This window comes from Stegastes partitus, unplaced genomic scaffold (genome assembly GCF_000690725.1).
Source record: "Stegastes partitus isolate 25-593 unplaced genomic scaffold, Stegastes_partitus-1.0.2 Scaffold753, whole genome shotgun sequence".
Taxonomy (NCBI): Eukaryota; Metazoa; Chordata; class Actinopteri; family Pomacentridae; genus Stegastes; species Stegastes partitus.
Window position 1 is genome coordinate 38,609 of NW_007578484.1, and position 19,601 is coordinate 58,209.

Genomic DNA, 19,601 nt, shown 5'->3' on the forward strand with positions numbered 1-19,601 from the left:
CATTTAAAGAGTCAAAAACATGAAAATTAATGAATATTTGGTCGTTCTGACTGGACCTCGTGGTGGAGACGAAGCTATCGAGCTAATTTTATTATATTACTGTGACTTAAATGTAGTTTTTTAATCACTTAATGCAGAAGTTTCAGTTTAAATTAAACACAATATGAAGTTGATGCAGCTTTATTATGTCAATACGACTCATTAAAATCATATTTACAGCTTTAAAGTTTGATCTAAATCAGAATGTATCATGGGTATATGTTAATATATTATTATTATTATTATTATTATTATTATTATGTTATTATTAATAATAATATATCAGGTTATATGTCCCTAAAACTTTCCTCTTATTCTCATTTATTCCTCTAGAATTCAGTGTTCATATGAAATCTTTTCACAGTATTATGAAATTAGTTGAAGCTTTGTGCATTTTTACTTTTTTATTTGTTGTTTTAACCCATTAAAATAATAAAACAATAAACATTTCTGTATTCTGCATCATGATATATCGACATTTTTAGCTTCTAACTTTATCCACACGTTGCTTCATTATGTCTGTTATCAAGCATATTTCAGCTTTACCATCTTAATGTGAATATTCTCTCTATTTAAAGATGCATAAATCACTAAAACCTTTTTGTTTTTCTTGTTTTATTTCTCCAGAACTTGTAGTTTTGTGTTTATTTTCAATCTCATGAAATTATATGAAGATGCTTTCACTGTATTTTGTAATTTAGCAGTTAATTTAAACAAAAACACACATGTGGATCTGGTTTCTGCTTCGTGCACTGAGTGGCTCTGGTCACTAGGCTGCACCGTCACCTCAACCTGGAGGTGTTGACGGTGCTCCAGATTCCCGGCGGTCCCTGAACGCACCTCCCGTACTCCGCTCTGCGTCAACAGCGGCTCCGGAGGGTCCGTTTGTTTGGCTCCTTCTCGGGGTGTTTTCTCCACGTTACCGGGAGGAACACCGACCGGCCTCGGCTGCTGCACACGCACGGAGCTCCGGTGAGTCCACGGTTAACCTGCCGTTGCTGTTTTTTGTCTCGTATTTCTGCGCCGAGTTGGACGAACTTGCTCCGTTAGCTCGGCTCGGCTACATGCATCATTAAGCTAGGTGCGCCCATTATCGGACGGCGTCGTACTATTTCTCAGCTTCCCCACATTTCGGCAAAAACTCAGTCGGTCTGTCGAGGTTTGCGCATATTTCACGTTGTTTACTTAATTTATAATCTCGATGCATCCCTGTGTGGTTCGTTATATCGGAGAAATTAGCCCCCGTAGGCGGGCTGTGCGCGGTGGCCGGTAATGGAAGCAGGGTTTCCCCTCATCATCAGTAATCCTCCAGCGGCTGAATCACGAATATTCAGATTTTAAAGAAAACACACGTTTTGTTTATTGAAATTGTTTTCACGTGTTCAGTTTGTTGATTTATTTCTGATATAACTGTCACAGCTGGCGGCAGTAATAAAATCCTCCCTCTCTGAATGGACCAGATGTCAACTGGTTAGCTAACGCTAGCTAGCGCGGCTAACCCTGAACGCGAATGCACCGTTAGCCTCGGCTAGCGGCGAAACCGAAGCTCCGCCGAGAGACGCCGCTTTCATGCATCTTTCATCCGCTCAGTGTCACATAACAGCGGCTGTCTTTCAGCCTCCTCCTCTCCTCTCTCCCTCATCCCCCCCCACCCATCCACCCCCTGGTGCTGCAGCTGTTAGCATGTGGCTAACGGACGCTAGCGGCGGCGGCTAACGGATGCTAGCTGCTGTCACAGGTGCGTCGGAGCGAACAAGCCGCAGCCTGTCCGGAGTCATATGAGGCTGATAACGGAGCCGCAGGTTGGGCTGCAAAACACCAGGAAACACCGGGAACAGCTTCTCTGGGAGGTTTTGTTCGCATGCAAATCATGTGGACGGAGGCTGAGGAGGCAGGTTTCAGTAACATGTCAGTCTGAAAGCTGATCAGTAGATTTATTACAGATTATTGAAGGAGTATGAATGAGAATCAATCAAATCTTAATGGCCTTTCTGCCACTATAGTGTTGCCACAAAACCAGCCTTAGACATAATGCCTGGTTAGAAACACAAATACTGAAACTGAACCACAACAAACCATCCAAAAAACATCAGAAAAACCAAAGTAAAAGACAGAACAGAGAACATAATCAGGCTGTATGACACTAAGGTAAAATAATAATCCACCAGAATCAGTGTTATTAATCACTCACACATCCCAGATTGTGATACTAGAAAACAATCCCCTTCACTTTCAATATGTGGGAAATACTGAGTTTTTTGTTCCTTGTTTATCAATAAAAACAACAGTGGTGCTGTGTAAACAAACAAACATTTTTAGGGTTAAAATCCTGAATATGAGTCAATATGTGGTTGTTATGATCAGGACTGATTAAATCAGTGGAAATGGGAAATAATACTGAATTTTGACGTAAACATTTTGGTCTTTAAGGTCCTGAGTGAGACTTTTATTCAAGCGAACACCAAATTAATATTATTTCTAATCAATGACGCGTCACAGATTGTTCTAATAATACAAAAAATCAGAGCATTTACTATATAGATTTATTTTTTCCATGAAAAAACATGTTTTCTGCAAACAAACCAGAATTTAAAGGGCTAGAATCTTGAAAATGTAGGAAATATTGTTCATTTATAGCATTTTATGGCTGATTTTTGATGCAAACATTTTTGTCTTTAAGGTCCTGAGTATGACTTTTTTTTTAAAAATTTTATTTACTTGTTTGTTTTAAGCTAACACCAAAAAAATAAAAAAGTGTATATATATGTTTTTATATGTGATGACATTTTTAGGATTTTAGCTCTTTTAAATTCTGGTTTATTTGTAAAGAACACATTTTTATTTATGGAAAGAAAAAAATCTATATAGTAAATGCTCTGATTTATTTTATTTTTTTTATATCAATCTTCTATTTGTTAATAGAGAAACTATAATTGAGAAACAACGTGTGTTTTCTGCAAACAAACCAGCATTTGAAGCGTTAAAATCCTAAAAGTTAATGAAGAGTTGGTCGTTATGATCAGGATAAATGTAGACACTGACTGTAAGGAATTAATATTAATTTATTTTATTTTATAGATGATATTTGATGCAAACGTTTTTGTCTTTAAGATCCTGATTGTGACTTATAAAGAAAATAATAATTAATCAGAAGTTCCTAATCACTCACACATCTCACACTGTGGCAATGAAATATTAAAGTATCATGTAGTAAATGGGGGAAAATGTGTTTTTTCCCCCATAAATATACAGTTTTACCACATAAATGAACTGACGTGTAAAGGGTTGAACACATGAAATGGTTAAAGTGGAAAATAATATTAAACTTTACATTATTAGTGTCAGTTTTAAACGTGGAGGTGTTGCAGCGTCACCGGGGCAGAACTTCACTTTTTTTAATCCATCGTTTGACCTCCTAATTATTTCTGCTGATTCTTTATCTGGTCACTAGTTCCTGCAGCTCCAGGTTTAACGTCATCACAACGTTTTCCACCAACCAACCTGCTCATGTGATCGTGTTTAGGATGTTCAGAGGCCTTCACGTCATTCCTCCATGTTTTATATCCGTCTGTTCTGTGGCTGTCTAACAAGCTGCCAGTAAATATTCTTTATAAACCCGTGGATGCTTTACGGTGCGATGACTCGATGAAACGCCGTGTCGTGCAGCAGGTTGCTCAGATCCACTCTATGGTGGCTTATTTACAGCTGCAGCTTCCACTGGCTGGAGAAGCTGCAGCGTAAGGAAACGTGCATTATTCATGAGGTAGTAGGCGGCGGTGAGCGATGCAGATTTTATGTAAATCGTCTGAGAAGCTTCCTGCTGGAGGACGGAGGGGATCTGAGCGGCGAGGAAACAGGGATTCAGAGAAACTCAACCAGCTGAGAGTGAGAATAGAAGAACAGATGTGTTTAATATGGACTCTGTTTTATGGAGAAAATCTTTAAGACACGACAGTCAGCTGATGGAGAAGATTTCCTGGATGTGTTTAAGTTTAACCAGCAGATTACAGTTTCTGTGAAAACGCCACAATTAGCGTTAATTAGCTGCTTTCACCTGCTGCTGAGTCGTTTTAACTGGACGGAGCTTTAATTATAAACTAGACACCACTCATATTACCTGCATGGTTCCAGCTTTAGTCTTTGGTGGCGATTGGCTGATTATTAGGGTTGATAATTGGTATTTTCCAGCAGTGTTATTTTTATTAACTGTCTGAAGTCCTGCAACATAAAGTCCTAAAGTCAGATTAACTTCATCGATCTGTTCTAACTGACAGACGTCTCTCCTGCAGAAACACAACCAGCAACAACTGAACCAGAAGCACAACAGTCACCATAAACGAGGACGTTTGCTGCTTTCACAGCGGCTGTAATCATGATAGTTTAGCTGTTTTACATGCAGTAAAACTGTAATTTTTTGACATCGCACAGTCGTAGAAATGCAGATTTGTTTGATGTGGACATTAAAAATTTTGACCATATTTTATTTATTTTACAGTCAACATGTAAATTAATAAAATCACAGAAAAAATATGAATTATCTGTCATTTAACAAAAGAGAAAAATAATTTTATTAATTATTTAACATTTTAAAACCCTCAATATACATATTTCTTCTTTATAAAGGCTTTTTCCCCCCAAAAAATAAAAAAAAATAAGTGTATCTTATGGTCATTTAAATATAGTAGAAGTACTGCAATATAATGGTCAAATAATTTTAGAAGAAGAAATTACCATTTGTTAATTTGATGTGCATTTTTCTGTGATATTTATTAAATATTATCTTCTTTTTTTTTTTTAAAAAATCAGTAAAATAACAGTAATTTGTTAAAAAAAAAATCTGTGAAAAACTGTTTAAAAAATGCAAAAAAATAAAAAGGGATAATTAAAAAAATATATAGATTTTTTTACTACGTTAAATTTTCCACTTGGTTTAATTAACATCGTCCTCGTTTAATCTCGTCTTGAATACTGGAGACATTAACCTTCACACCAGTCTGTGTCGTGGTTCTCTTTACAGCTAAACCCTTAAAATGCTCTCTGCTGCCAACATAACTTTCTTTTTTCTGTTATTGATTAATGTACTTTTAATAAGTTAAATTATTACCAACAACTAATTGATTTATCGTTTACGTCTGTCCTGCTGTCTGTTGGTATTTGCTGTGTGTTTACATACTGAGCTAATCCTGATTAATGATGGAGTCTCGTTATCAATGACAGGCCTTTGCAATATTTAATGTTTAAATGTTTTATCTAAAATCTCCACTAATGAAACACAACCCGGGTTGACTTGTCAGCCTTTAACAAACCCACTGAGCAGGTTTATAATGGGTCCAGTCGGACCAGCGTAGCAGCAGAACACCGTCTGAGTGAAAACATGAGGTTCTGTTTCCGTCCCGGCGTCGCTTCGTGTTTCCTCGTCTCTCAGCTTGCGGTCGTTGCTGCAGCTCTTCGGTCGACTTGTTCTGAGCGTTCAGGACGAACTGAAGCCGCCTTAGAGCCCGTAAACACCGGGGACGAGCTTTTAGCAGGCGGCCGCAGCAACCCGATCCCTGGACAGCATCCCTCGGCGACCGGGTCCGGTTACCGCCGGCTCTCCAGGAGCGGTAGCCATGGAGACGGGCAGGAGGGGAAGAGAGGGGATTGGCTGGTGCGAGGCAGGTGGGGTTTCACCTGTCCGTCATCACGTGGACTAAATCCTGGACCGAGATCTGAACGCCGTCTGGGTTTGATGCTCTTCGCTTAATGACTTTATCCTGATGGAGTGAAACTGTAGTTTTTAATCCACTCAGTACCAATAACTAGAAGTTTTTACGCATTTCTTATTAACCTGATGAGTTGTTTTCTCTGTAAAATGTCAGAAAATGTCCATCAGTGTTTCCTAAAAACCAGCTTGTTCAGTTTATTATCATAGAGGAGGAAGGAAATGAGAGAATATTCATGTTCAGGAAGCTGGAATCAGAGGATTTAGACACGAAGTGATTATCAAAATAGTTGCAGATTCATTTAATAGTTGACAAATAATCAATTATTTATTGCATCTCTATCACACAATATTTGTTTTAGTCATTTCTGATGCTCTTCTTACATATTTTTGGTCTGGCAGACAAAAACTTTACTAATTGTTTAAAAAAAAAAATCCTAACTTGGTTTTTTTACTATCCCCAAGTTTTAGCACCGACTGAGACACGTACTGTTGATCTTAAAGGTCATAATGTTGGAGATTTTGTTCACGTTCACCCAAATGCAGTTGTTATTTTGTCCATTTCTGACTTTGTAGGTTTATTTTTTTAGATCTGTGTGTTGAGAAACACTGAATGTGTTCTCTCGTTGTCAGTAAATCCCATGAAGAGACGAAATAATTTGATTAACGAATGTGCTGTTTACAGTTCAGGTGTCAGAAAATCCTCTTTGGGTGCGACGACTGATCGTTTTATCTCCTGCAGCGTCTCATGATGCTGTCGAGTGACAACAAACAATAAAATAATGAAGTGAAGAGCAGAAACAACAAAGAGAAAACAGCTTAAAGTGTTGTCTTTTGGCATTTTTCTTCTTTTTGTTAAAATAAAAGCATAAAAGCACGCTGGCTGCTTAATTAATAATCAGTTAATCATTGAATAATGAACATTAGATGTTATTCTGTATCTCAGCTGTTTTTAAATCGTGGACATTTGCCACAAAGGCGACACTGTGTGGAAAAAAAATAGAAATTTGGCAGCAAGGGTGCCAAAAAAAAAGGATGGAATACTTTAAAAGTGTCAAATTATAATATTTTGGCTGATTTAAATACAATAATGGTGCAATTATAAGAGCACACATTTATAAAAATACAGATTTTCACCCAGTTTTCATTTTAGATTATTTTAAAATTCAACATGCCTCTTTTCTGTGATTTAAAAGCTGCAAAATATCGATTAAAAGACAAAAAACCAGCTTGTGTCAGGCTTCATGTGTGACGTCTGATTGTCCCTGAACGCACCACCAGTCCAACAACAGCAGTGAAACTCTGAGCGGTGACGCCACGGATCCGCTCAGGAGTGTTCTGTTGTCATACTTCACCGATTACAGACAGAACCCGTAATCGCTCATAATGACAGACGTGAGCAGAAGAATGTTGTCATGGTTCGGGTTCTTTAAATAAACCCGGGGCGTGACGACAGGTTTTATGAGTCACGTCAGCTTTATTTGTGCTCGCTGCTGAATTCAGCCTTTTGTGTGTTTACACTCACGCCCAGTGAACACACACTGGAGCACAGAACCGGGCTGAGCAGGTGGGACCGGTGTGTTGAGCATCCTGCTGAGGAGGCAAAACAAAGGAACCGCCAGAGAACCGCAGGAGACGGTGATGATAGTAATAATACCAGAGGAGCTCAGGCGTGAGCGCTGGTTTCAGCCGGAACGGAGTCCGACGTGAAGCTCCGGTCCGTCCGCTGGAGTTTGACCCGAAAGTAACACCAGGGTTCAGTGTGACTAATAAACCGGATCATAAACTGTTGGAAATGTGTAACTGCTGTGAGGCGCCACATGCAGCCATTATTATCAGCAGAAGTCATCAGAGTGTTTTTAATGAAGCCATGAAGAGAAGAATAAGAAACACCTTCATGCTTTGAATGTTTGACAGGAGTCACAGTCCAACGACAGACTGGGTTCTGTGGTTCTGCCGGACTGGAACTGATTATTAATTATACTTTAACACTATTATTATGATTATTTGTTAAGTTCCTGTTCAGCTGTGTTAAAATCATTGATCACTGATCAGATTACAAACATCTCTTTACTCCTCTTCTACCTCATTTTGTTTTTTTTATATTTCGATTTTTTAAAATCTATAGATTTTTTTAAAATAGTGTTTTTGTGTGTTTTGTGTTGTTCATTGCTGCTGCCCCTCCAACCAACCACAAAGAACCAACTGTCCAAGTATTCGCAACAGCAACCAACCAACCAACCAACCAGCCGACCAGCCACAAAGAGTCAACCAACCAATTAACCACAACCAAATGACCAAGCAAGCAACCAAGCAACCACAAAGAACCAACCACAGCCATGTAAACAATAAACCACAACCAACCAACTACAAAGAACCAGCCATAATCAACTAAGCAATAAACCATGACCATCCAACCATTTAACCACAACCAAATAAACAAAGAACCAAGCAACCACAAAGAACAGACAACCATGTAAGCAATAAACCACAACCAACCAACCAACCAAAACCCAACCAACCAACCAACCAAAACCTAGCCAACCGACCAACCAACCAACCGCGACCTAACCACAATAACCAACTACAAAGAACCAATCACAATCAACTTAACAATAAACCATGACCGTCCAACCAACCAACCAACCACCCAAAACCAACCAAACAACTAACCACAACCAACCAACCAACCAACTACAACCAACTAAACACTAAACCATAAACAACCAACCACAAGCAAAGAACCAACCAACTAACAGCTCCCGACCAACAGCAGCCAAACAAAAACAACCAACTACATCCAACCTAGCAACCAACAACCAACCAACTAAACAGTAAACCATAAACAACCAACCACCAGCCTCCAGACAGTATCAGTCATAAAACCCTTATCACAGTGATTGTGTTCTGAGTTATAATGAAACCTTGTGTTGGGCTGTAGATAATAAAATAACGAGTCCTCTGTCTGTCTGTGTTCAGGTTCAGGACAATCACTACCCGTCGGCCTTTTTGAGTCTCCGCTTCACCTGTAGACCTTCCTGGTTTGTCTGATGTCTGTCTGAGCGACTGATCGTCCACCTGAAGCTCCAGCCTCCATCTGCAGCAGCACCATGGTAGGATGAGCAGCAGCACCTCAAGCTGCTGAAAGTCTTTGGTTTAGAGGAAGCTACAGATTAGCCCAAAGAGTTTCCACTGTTTATGAATTCTTCTGCACAGTGTCTACATTGAAGGATTTTTATACTTATAAGACAGAAGCTCACTTGATTTGACGAACTCAGACATCGTGAAGCTTCACATAAACGTTCTCCTTTTTAACAGCGAGGATTTAATCCTGCATTACCTCTGATAGAAGCACATCAGCCACAGCTCCTTTTAACGCTGCACTTGAAAGTCATTTGTGCGACTTTGAACGTGTTTCTGACCAAACTCGTTAATTACAGTCCTGCAGAAGCCTTTGTTCGCCTCCTGCTGCTCCTCTTTGCTGCTGTTGTAACAGCGTCTGATGGCAGCTGTGCTTTCTGTCTGCAGACTGTATGATGTCTGAGAGCAGCTGCTATGGCCTGCAGCAGCGGTCAGAACAATGCCGAGACTCTGGAGGGCTTCCATGAGGTGAACCTGGCCTCGCCCACCACACCTGACCTTCAGGTAGGTCCACGGCGTCGTCTCCATCCAGACTCCACTTTATTCAGGTTGTTGTAGGACTGACTGCTGATGGGTCGGACGGTTTAGCAGCTAAGACCTGCAGCCAGTGACGACTAGAGTTGATTTTTGACAGTTTGGTTTGGTTCTTTTTCGTCTTTGAGGGGCTTTTTTAGCGGTTAGCAAACAACTTTCCGGCTTCTTCCTTTGCTGCCACCTTCTGACGACACATGATTCTCATTTTCTGTTGTCTTACACGAGTGTCTTGTAGCCTTACAGCTAACCTCACTATTGAGCTAAACCCAACGTAATCCTGGTGGTTCTTATAAAGTTTAAAGATTCACATAATGAGACTCTGGATCGTGATGAGTCCACCACAGACTGACAACAGATTCATGATCTCTAAATACATGAGCATCGTCTTAATTTAAAGGAATTACAAATCAAATTTCATCTAAGTGCATCATTCAACTTATTTTTTCTACGTTTTGATGTTTTCGAGCTGGATGCAGGAACCCTGAGTTGACTTCCAGAGCTGCTGACCAGCTTTGTGTCCCTGTGGTTGTTGTTGGGTTTAGTTAAGCCAGTTAACGAAGACAAATCCTGGATTTGTTAAACTCGCTCCAGAACTCTACTTCAGTTTGTTGTTTTTAGCTTCACAAATCCTCCCCGGATAAGTTTCTCTTTCCTCATTGGACCTCCTTGTTGCTCTGCAGAACCAAGCGGACCAGCGCCCCCCGGCCCGCCACAGCGCCCCGCCCACCTCCCTGTACCGGACCCACTCCCTGGGAGCTCCTCCCCCGGGCCTCCCCACCTCGCTGAGGGCCGACCAGCTCCCCACGCAGCCGGTGTACTCCACGCCCCGACACAGCCACAATGGAAGGTAACGCCGGCGTCCCGGAGCTGTGAGCGGACGTCCTAAACGTCCCGCCGTAGTGTGACTGAGCGATGTGGTTTCCGTGGTTACAGCGTACCGGGCCTGGAGGCGGAGTCGGCCGACGGTATCCCAGGAGACGACGGCGAGGAGATGAGCGCCCTGAGCGACAGTCTGTCGAGGCTCCGCAGCCCCTCGGTCATGGAGGTCAGAGAGAAAGGATACGAGAGGCTGAAGGAGGAGCTGGCAAAGGCCCAGAGGGTAACGCAACGGACACACAACACAATACAACACCACAGATACACAACAGAAGCACAACACACACATAGATACACAACAGAAGGGATACGAGAGGCTGAAGGAGGAGCTGGCAAAGACCCAGAGGATAATGCAATGGATGCACAACGGACACACAACACAGATACACAACACAATACACACATTGATACACAACAGACACACAAACACAACAGACGCACAGAGGGTAACACAACAGACGCACAGAGGGTAACACAACAGATGCACAACAGACACACAAAGGACGCAAAATGAAAACAAAACAGAATACACACATATAGATACACAACAGAAAGGATACGAGAGACTGAAGGAGGAGCTGGCAAAGGCCCAGAGGGTAACGCAATAGACACACAATATCCACACAACCAGATACACAGCAGACATACAACAGACACAAACACAACAGACACGCAACAGACACATAACCAGATACACAACAGTGACACAACAGACACACAGCAGACACACGACAGACACGCAACCAGATACGCAACCAGACGCACAACAGACATACCACACAGACAACAAAGTCGCAACACAAACACAGCGGATACACAACACAGACACATAATGACACACACACATTCATACACAAACACAACACTGTCATGTACACAACACACAGATACAGACACACACATGGACAGACACAACACAATGCGGACACACAACACAACACACACAGATACACAACACACGTGAACAAATACCCGCTCATCAGGTCTAATTTTTAGTTTTAGGTTTTTTTTGTATCAGACAAACGGCTTCGGACGCCATGTTTTGTTTACGTTCCTGCAGGAAGTCAGTCTGTTGCTCCTCCTCCTTCCTGATGACATCACACAGGTTGCGAGCTCTGATTGGTCGGTGACCAATGCATTCATTTATTTACTTGTTCTCATAAGCACATGTTGGAGTACTGCGGTTGACAAAGTGCTGCAAAATTAAAACGTTTTATATCCTTATTCATATTTATATCCTCCAAACATGATACGAGCTCAGTTTAACTATAAAAATAAAAAGTGTAGCTGGATGTGAGCGTGTGCAGATGGATGGTGTGTGTCTGTGTGTTTACCAGCATCATGTAGTTTTCCACATTTCATTTGAATGCATGTTTTAACTCATGTTTTCTCCGTTTTGTTATGATTTGAGATCAAACTGACGGTTCAGTCCTCTCACACATTCCACTAATTATTTTGTTTCTTCATCTCTTTTTGTTTGTCGTTGCCATGCTATGATTTGTTCATTTGGCTGTTGTTGTTCTGTTGTGTTGTTTGTGTTGTTTCGTGGTTGTTTTTCGTGTATGTGTGCGTGTGCGTGTGGAAGGAGCTGCTGTTGAAGGATGAGGAGTGTGAGAGGTTGTCTAAAGTCAGAGACCAGCTCGGCCAGGAGCTGGAGGAACTCACCGCCAGCCTCTTCCAGGTCGGTTCGCCTTCCTCCGTCTGTCCTCCGTCTGTCCTTCATCTGTCCTTCATCTGTCCTCCGTCTGTCCTTCATCTGTCCTTCATCTGTCCTTCATCTGTCCTCCGTCTGTCCTCTGAGTCCTTACTTCCTTCCTCCTGAGGCCAGACAGGAAATATAAAAATATTAAAACGCAGGATTTCTTCGCTCTTCTTTGTGAGTGGAGTCACTATGGCTCCACTAAAGTTCTTTATTCTCTGTAGAGACGTTTAAAAAATAAACTATTGTGGCTTTTTCTCATTTGTTCAGTGCTGGAGACCAGAAACCTGATAATAATTACATAAAATTACATTTAAATATTATGTTAATTTATATGTTAACTGTTAAAAAAAAACAGGTCAAAATTATGCTTAATGTCCACTTTAAAAACCTGCATTTTTACAGATGTATTTGTTGTTGTACTGATATAATTTTACTGCATTTTAATCAACCAGAGATATAATTATTTTACAGATATATGCTGTTATTTGAAAGTTAAAAATACTTAAGCATGAAAAAAATGGGAAAATAGACTAATTTCACAGATTTTTACCCGTTTTGGTAAATTACAGATAATAATTCAGTTTTTCTTTTATTTTTTTTATGTTAAATTTGTATTTGTGGGTTTTTTTCGGGTACCTTTGCTGCCAAAACACCACTTTTTTGTTTTGTTTTTTTACAAACTCTGGTTCACCTCCAGTTGGGGAAACTGTTTCTAAGAGCATCAGGTCTTTTTAAGCTGCTTCATAAATTGGTTTCTGACTGAATCCGTCGGCCTTCAAACCATCTCGTTCCTGCTCTTCTTCTCCTTCATGTTCTCGTCTTGTGTTGACCTTTTCCCTCAGACGGTGTTGGGACTCTGTGTTTCTGCAGCTTGTTTACATGTTTAGTAGCCAATCAACATGCTGAGCTTTATGTTACCGTTTTGTGATTTTTGCTGTAAACCGTTCCTTTAGTTGAGCTTGTGTAGACGCTGCTTCGCTATCAAACTGCATCCCAACGTTTCTAAACATGATCGTTTGTGTGTTTTTACCAGGAGGCCCACAAGATGGTGAGAGAAGCCAACGTCAAGCAGGCCAACGCTGAGAAACAGCTGAAGGAAGCCCTGGGCAAGGTGACGGCCCTGAGCTCCCACTGTTCCACCAGAGTGTGAAACGACCAGAGATTCCCAGAATAATGCGGCTTTGGTCTGACTTCTAGGAACCGAAGTGACACAGTTTTATTAGCTTTTATGACCGGAGGGAGCCGCTGTATGTCAGCCAAACCGATGAGTTATAATTGTTGAGAAACTAGTTCTTAAGCTGCCTTTAATCCTGGACTCAACGTTCACCAAAGTCCTGATTCTGATTAATAATGATAATAAATCATAAAAGGCGATAAAGTGGGTTTTATTCACACGACCAAAACTGTCACTCTGAGGATCTTTGTGCGGTTTTGTAGAACCACTCTCTGCCTGGTTTTCAGATTGATGTCCTCCAGGCCGAGGTCCAGGCCCTGAAGACGCTGGTGCTGTCCTCCCCCACCTCCCCCGTCGGAGAGCTCCCCTCTGCAGGAGCCAAGACCCCCTTCAGAAAAGGCCACAGCAGGAACAAGAGCACCTCCTCGGCCATGCTGGGGACGCAGCCCGACCCGTCGGCCACGCAGCCCATCGTGCGGGAGTGCAGAGAGGTAGGACGACGACTAACGAGACTCTAGAAAGACAATAAACGTAGTTTCGCTCTGACGTCTGCTGTCGTTGGCGCGCAGCTGGACGGCCAGCTGTTCGGCGAGTTCAAGGCCTGGAAGGAGGAGCCGACGCTCGACCGGAGCTGCTGCTTCCTGGAGAGGGTTTACCGCGAGGACATCTACCCCTGCCTCACCTTCAGCAAGAGCGAGGTACAAACACACAGCGCTAAGACAGAACCGGTTTCATCGTCACGTCGGTTCCACAAATGATGTAAAACAGCAGATCCATGGAGTCGTAAAAGCAGGAACACAGTGTGCAGGAATGTGTAACGTTACTGAACAACTGAACTTGTTTAGAGGTTTTTGGTGCAGAGCATCATCTGTGGCTGGTGTCTGGTAAAAGGACGTCACGAAAACAGAGTTCAGACTGAAGTGGCAAAAGACGAGTCAGAGTTTCATGTATGTCAGTGTTTTAAAATGCTAAAGAGGCTAAAACTGGCTTCATCTTTAGACTTGTTGATTTGTTTTAAGCTACGGATTTTTACCAGTTTCCCTCACTGATAATCTGCAGTTTAAAGCTCCATTTTTGTCTCACAGATGGATCAGGTTTAGTTTCTTCTCTTGTTTTGCTTCTGGCTTCTTTAGCTCTGTTTATTACAACCACGTAGCCTGTAGCGCCACCTTCTGACGACACAGTCTAACTGGCTCCAAAGCAGTTAATAGATAAAGGGCTGATTTCTTTCTTCTTTTTCTTTTTTTATTTAAAATTTGCGACTTTTTAAAGGTTTGCTTTAAATTCACTTGACTGTTATCGATTGTGTCACATTGAGTTTTTCACATGAAGAGTTCCAAAAATAGTTGAATAACAAGTAAACAAACAGCAATGTACGGATCGTCTTCGTTCCTCAGAGCTGGAGAAGGACGTGGAAGTTGGTTTAAGAAAGCTGCAGATAAAGGACAACTTAGATATTCCCTATTTGAGTCTGGAAAGATGGTTTCCAAAGATATCTGACATGCAGTTCAGACAGCCCATAAATCCAGCTCTGCACTAAAAATATACTGATATTAACAATAATAATACCTTTATTTATACAACAACCTGCTTTACAGACAGCAAAAAGGAAAGAAGGATTTCTAGGAGCAACAGAAGAAGAAATAGACTTAAACGTGGTAAAAGATTTTCAAAATAAATCAAAACAACCCCAGATATTATTATAAAAGCACCAAAAATGCCATATCCAACAAAGAACAAGTGGAACAGCAAAACAGGCAAATAAAGATAAACTAGACGATAGAAACAGACGACGTCACAGGAAAGCCGGCCTCTTTTATCGGCCTGCAGGGATGAAATCACTTCCTGCTGCCGTCCTTTAATTCCTTCTTCTCCTCCCTCAGCTGGGTTCGGCCATCTTGGAAGCCGTGGAGCAGAACACGCTGAGCGTCGAGCCGGTCGGGTTCCAGCCGCTGCCGGTGGTCAAGGCCTCGGCGGTGGAGTGCGGCGGACCAAAGTGAGCAAAAACACAAACCCTCCCCGTTCACACCAGCTCTTTCTCCTCTTCATCAGACTTTCACTCCTTCACCGTCACGTCTCCATCTCCCCTCGCTTTCTTTCCTCCTCTAGCGGGCGAAGGGCCGAGCTCGTCACGTAAGTCCGACTCTCTGCCGTCAGCACCTTTTGTAGCCCGTCCTCGGTTAAACCCGCCTGGCTCTTCCAAACATGACGCTCCTCCCTCCGGTCCTTCCTCCTTCTGTCCAGGTTTATCAAAGCGATCCCGATGAGACGAACCTTGATAAATGCTTCCCCTCCTCTTCCCTCCTTTGCCTCCTTTGAGTCGTAGTTTTACTTCTGTGCTGTTTGTTTTGTTTTTTAGGCAAATAATTCTGTTTTCATGAAAAGAAGACCGACAAAAAAAGCCAATAACTGACTGTGGTGTGTCTCTGACAGAAAATGTGCCCTGAGCGGTCAGACCAAAACCTGTAAGCACAGAATCAAGTTCGGAGATTCGTCCAACTATTACTACGTGTCTCCCTACTGCAGATACAGAGTGAGTATCAGCACACGGCCGTCACGTAGAACATTTTCACCGTCATGTTTGTGGTCAATAATAGTAGAAATACAGCGTATGAGGTGGGATCAAAAAGTCCTGGGACTGATGCGTCACAAGCAAATTATTGGAACCGTTTCTACTCAACTGTCTTTTGAATTTGCCTGAAACTTTTAGAGCATAAAACAGTGACGTTAATAAAGATATCTGTGGAATTTTACCTCAATGTATTAAATAGTTTCCAAGATAATTAAAAGTTAAAACCCGTCGACCCTTTTTCAGCACTCTTTCTCACACATTTGAAGCTGTATTTGAACTATAATATCTCAGGAACTATTAAAGGTAAAAACCTGAACTTTTCTCTGTTATTTCTCAGCACGTCGTTGATTCAGAATCTGTGATGTCGGACAAGTCGATCAAACCGTCTCTGGTTATATTGAGTTATTGATTTGAAATATGAAGAAAAAAATTTGAAGCCGTCGTGAAAAAGATCCGTCTTATAGCTCATGTTGGCTCAAAAACTAACAACGCAGACGTCAACTGGAGATGTTTCTGAACCACATGTAGCTTCAAGTCTCAATAACACAAAACTAAACATACAGAAGAGTTTTAATATTAAATACTCGATCAGCAAAAGGAAAAACCTTCAGAACTGATTAAGCAAAAGTATTGCAAGACGGTCTAATCCAAGCAGAGTTCTGGAGTTTCTGAAATATAAAAAAAGATGGAACATACTCTGGTCAGTGTTTTATCTTTGATTATTTCCGAGATGTTGTTTCCCAAACAGAGATTCGCATTTTAATGTTGGGAAAAAAAGTGGGCTTTTTGTTTTAGAAAGTTATCTGGGAAAGTTCCCGACAGACCAATCTAGAACATTTCAAACATCCGTAATTTCTGATAAGAAAGTTTCAAGGAAATCAGAGACGGTCGAACAGAAGCAGTCTGATGATTTGTGGGAGACGAAACGATGACATTCGTGTCACGTGGATCCAAAGCCGGCTTCCCCAAAGTGAAGCTGAAGGGTCGCTGTTCCCACTCGGTTCAGGAGACTCGATGCTTGTCGCAGACGGTGGTCGACATGTTTAGATAACGGGACTTTGAGGAAACGTTACGAGTGTCTTTGAACTTTCTGATCACACACGTACGTAAACACTCAGACACTTGTGTCGTAACGTCCGACAGCATCGAACATTTAGGAGACTTTCCCACGGCCGACGGTAAACGCCGTGAAGCGTGTCCGTTATTTTATAAGGTTTGATTGGGCTCACTTGATATTTGACTTGAATGGAGCGTTTGTGCGGCAGCGTCTGATGAAGTTATGATGTTTTTGAGCAGTGAAGTCTCGATCCATGAGACTCTGACTGACACTGGGAATCTTTTCACAGCCAGACAAACTGGCGTTGTTTTAACGAGGAGGTCGGCGCAAAAAAAAAAAGAAGTAAAAATAGCTTTAATGCCTTCATGCGAAGCAGCAGCAGCAGCAGCAGGCGTCGTGTCATGTTTTTTCCTTCAAAGCAGCTTTGACTCGGCGCAGAAAATTAATGTTTTACTGCGTCTTACGCTCGTTAACCTTCTGCTGCGAGTCTGCGAGGAAACACGTGAAGTTCAGGAGCTGATCTGGGAGACACTTGTGCACTCGGCAGCCTTTACGCGGAGGCGCCGGAGGTTTGACAGGGAGGTGAAAGAGTGTCAAACATCGTCATCCTCCTCCTTCTCTGACTCTGTTAAATCTGAACTCACGGCCAGGAATCACACTAATGTCATTATCCCCGATGCCCAGGGTGAGTAAACGCCCATAAATGTGTTCAGAATTCCTCGAAGTCGTCTCCGGTCGTCTGTACATCTGTGGGTTTACTGCAAACAAGAGCTCAGCTACTTTTACTGGAGACAGTTTGACAAAATGTCAGCAAATTTAAGCTAAAAATACCAGGATGCACGACAGAAACAAATCAGGGATCCTCTTTAAAAGATGGAACTACTAAATATCACTGCGGTTGGTCGGAGCAGAAACTGATTAAAATCTTCCCACTTCCCCACGGGGCATAAATCCAGCCTGTACTGGACTTCAGTTCAGCAAAACAGCACAAAACCTCCCATTCACCGACTTCTGTGAACTCCTTCATGTAACCGAAGCCTTAAAGACGTTTCTTTAAACATCTGTTGGAGTGTTTTCTAACGTTTTCTGTCCGTTTGTTCCTCCTCAGATCACGGCGGTGTGTAATTTCTTCACCTACATTCGCTACATCCACCAAGGGCTGGTCAAGCAGCAGGACGGTAAGAAACACAGAAGGTTAGATGGATCGTTAGTGGACACGAGTCTGTTGGAGAGTCAGTAAACCACCACAGCACAAAGTGACCTCATAGATACTCACAGAGAGACAGAAACGTGTCTGTGGTTGAGAGAGAACGACTTTACTTTTGGTGCCAAAGTGGGCCAAACCACAAAAAAATCCAGTTTTTTAAAATGTGTTTCTGGTCGACTAGTTGGTGGTGAAGTGGTCCAACCAGCAGCCCACCAGTACCGTCATAACGAGACTTTGAAGTTTAGCCCATGATGGTTCTGGCATGAAAATTAAGTGGCCAACTGGACCAAGCCACAAGAACCGCTGACCGTTATGTCGCAGGTAGTTGTAGCGTGTTTGTGATTCAAGATGGCGGACAGCGCGACCTCAAGCCCGGTGAAAACTCAGCTTGTAGGTAAAATAAAACCTTAACTATCCACCACCAAGCTTCTGTTTCTACCCCACGGTCCTCACAAGTATCTCTAGTTCCTCATGATGTGAACTCCTTCAGGCTGTTCAGCGAGACAAACCTGGAATTGGTTTTTACTCAAAAAGTAGTAAATGTGGTTTGGCCCGCTTTGGGCCTCAGCAAAAGGAAATTAAAACTTAAATAAGTCGTCACAGAGCAGCTGGTTCTGTCTCTGGACAGTGTTGGAACATCTTTGGGTGCATTTAATGACTCCTCAAAGGTTTTTTAGCAACTCAAAGTTATTTTGACCCCATTTTCCCCTAAAACTAGTAAAAGTTTAACTTTAACCCCCTCAAATGGTCACACAGGCGTCGACAAGGACTCACAACAAAGACACAAACGATAAGAAATGGACACAAACAGCAACAGAGGAGACACAACATGACAACCAAGAAACTAAAGACCCACAATAACAAGTGCAAAGAGACACAATATGACTCCAAAAAGGCAAAAGACGGAGACACAAAATGACTGTAGGCGCAAAATAAGAGACACAACGTGACTTTAAAATAAACTAAACTAAAATAACTACAAAATGACGACAAAGAATGTAAACCTTTATATGAAGTTAGAGGTTAACGGGGAAATACAGATTAGTCATTTAAAGGAACATTCAGTGGAATCAGAACGACTATTAAAAGGCTAAAGACAACAAAACTGTGACAAAGAGACACAAAACTACAACAAAATTATGCAAAACAACCACAAATGGACACAAAAGACTGAAGTAAGCCTCAAAATAACGACAACATGACGGTGAAAGAGACAAAAGGTGACAACAAGAACTCAAAATTAAACCACTAAACAAGTATAAAAATGTAAAAGACGACCACAAAGAGACACAAAATGACGACAAAATGACTACAAAGTGAGGCAAAACACAACTACAGAGAAACGTGACTGTAAAATAACACACAATAACTACACAATGACAACAAAGAAGATATATTAGGTTAAAAGTTAACAGGGAAATGCAGATTAGTCAATTAAAGGCACATTCAGTGGAATCAGAAGGTCAATAAAAAGACTAAAGACAATAAAACAACAACAGAGAGACACAAAGTGACCACAAACAGGCAAAAGAAAACCATGAGGAGACACAACACGACAACGAGAGACGCACAATAAACACAAAACAGCCACAAATAAA

At 41.7% G+C, this 19,601-nt stretch overlaps 1 protein-coding gene across 2 annotated transcripts; it reads left to right on the forward strand.

The window, feature by feature from the left end:
- The first annotated feature begins 892 nt into the window (after window positions 1-892).
- rab3ip (RAB3A interacting protein (rabin3)) lies at window positions 893-18,140 on the forward strand. Of its 2 annotated transcripts, XM_008291642.1 has the most exons (12): window positions 893-1,011; window positions 8,720-8,853; window positions 9,269-9,385; window positions 10,096-10,262; window positions 10,349-10,514; window positions 11,877-11,972; window positions 13,027-13,104; window positions 13,455-13,658; window positions 13,737-13,865; window positions 15,051-15,163; window positions 15,601-15,700; window positions 17,905-18,140. In XM_008291642.1, the coding sequence occupies exons 3-12, from the start codon at window positions 9,296-9,298 to the stop codon at window positions 18,034-18,036; spliced, it is 1,275 nt and encodes a 424-aa protein (XP_008289864.1). In that variant the 5' UTR covers window positions 893-1,011; window positions 8,720-8,853; window positions 9,269-9,295; the 3' UTR covers window positions 18,037-18,140. The 2 variants fall into 2 exon arrangements, with proteins under 2 accessions (XP_008289864.1, XP_008289865.1); XM_008291643.1 differs by lacking the exons at window positions 893-1,011; window positions 8,720-8,853; window positions 9,269-9,385; window positions 10,096-10,262; window positions 10,349-10,514 and adding an exon at window positions 10,864-10,887.
- The last annotated feature ends 1,461 nt before the right edge of the window (window positions 18,141-19,601 follow it).

Excerpts from the sequence above, each read along its gene's own strand:
- rab3ip (XM_008291642.1), top strand. The coding sequence starts at position 9,296 with ATGGCCTGCAGCAGCGGTCAGAACAATGCCGAGACTCTGGAGGGCTTC. Across the intron at positions 15,164-15,600 it reads GTGGAGTGCGGCGGACCAAA|AAAATGTGCCCTGAGCGGTC; the intron begins GTGAGCAAAAAC and ends TGTCTCTGACAG. Across the intron at positions 15,701-17,904 it reads CTCCCTACTGCAGATACAGA|ATCACGGCGGTGTGTAATTT; the intron begins GTGAGTATCAGC and ends GTTCCTCCTCAG.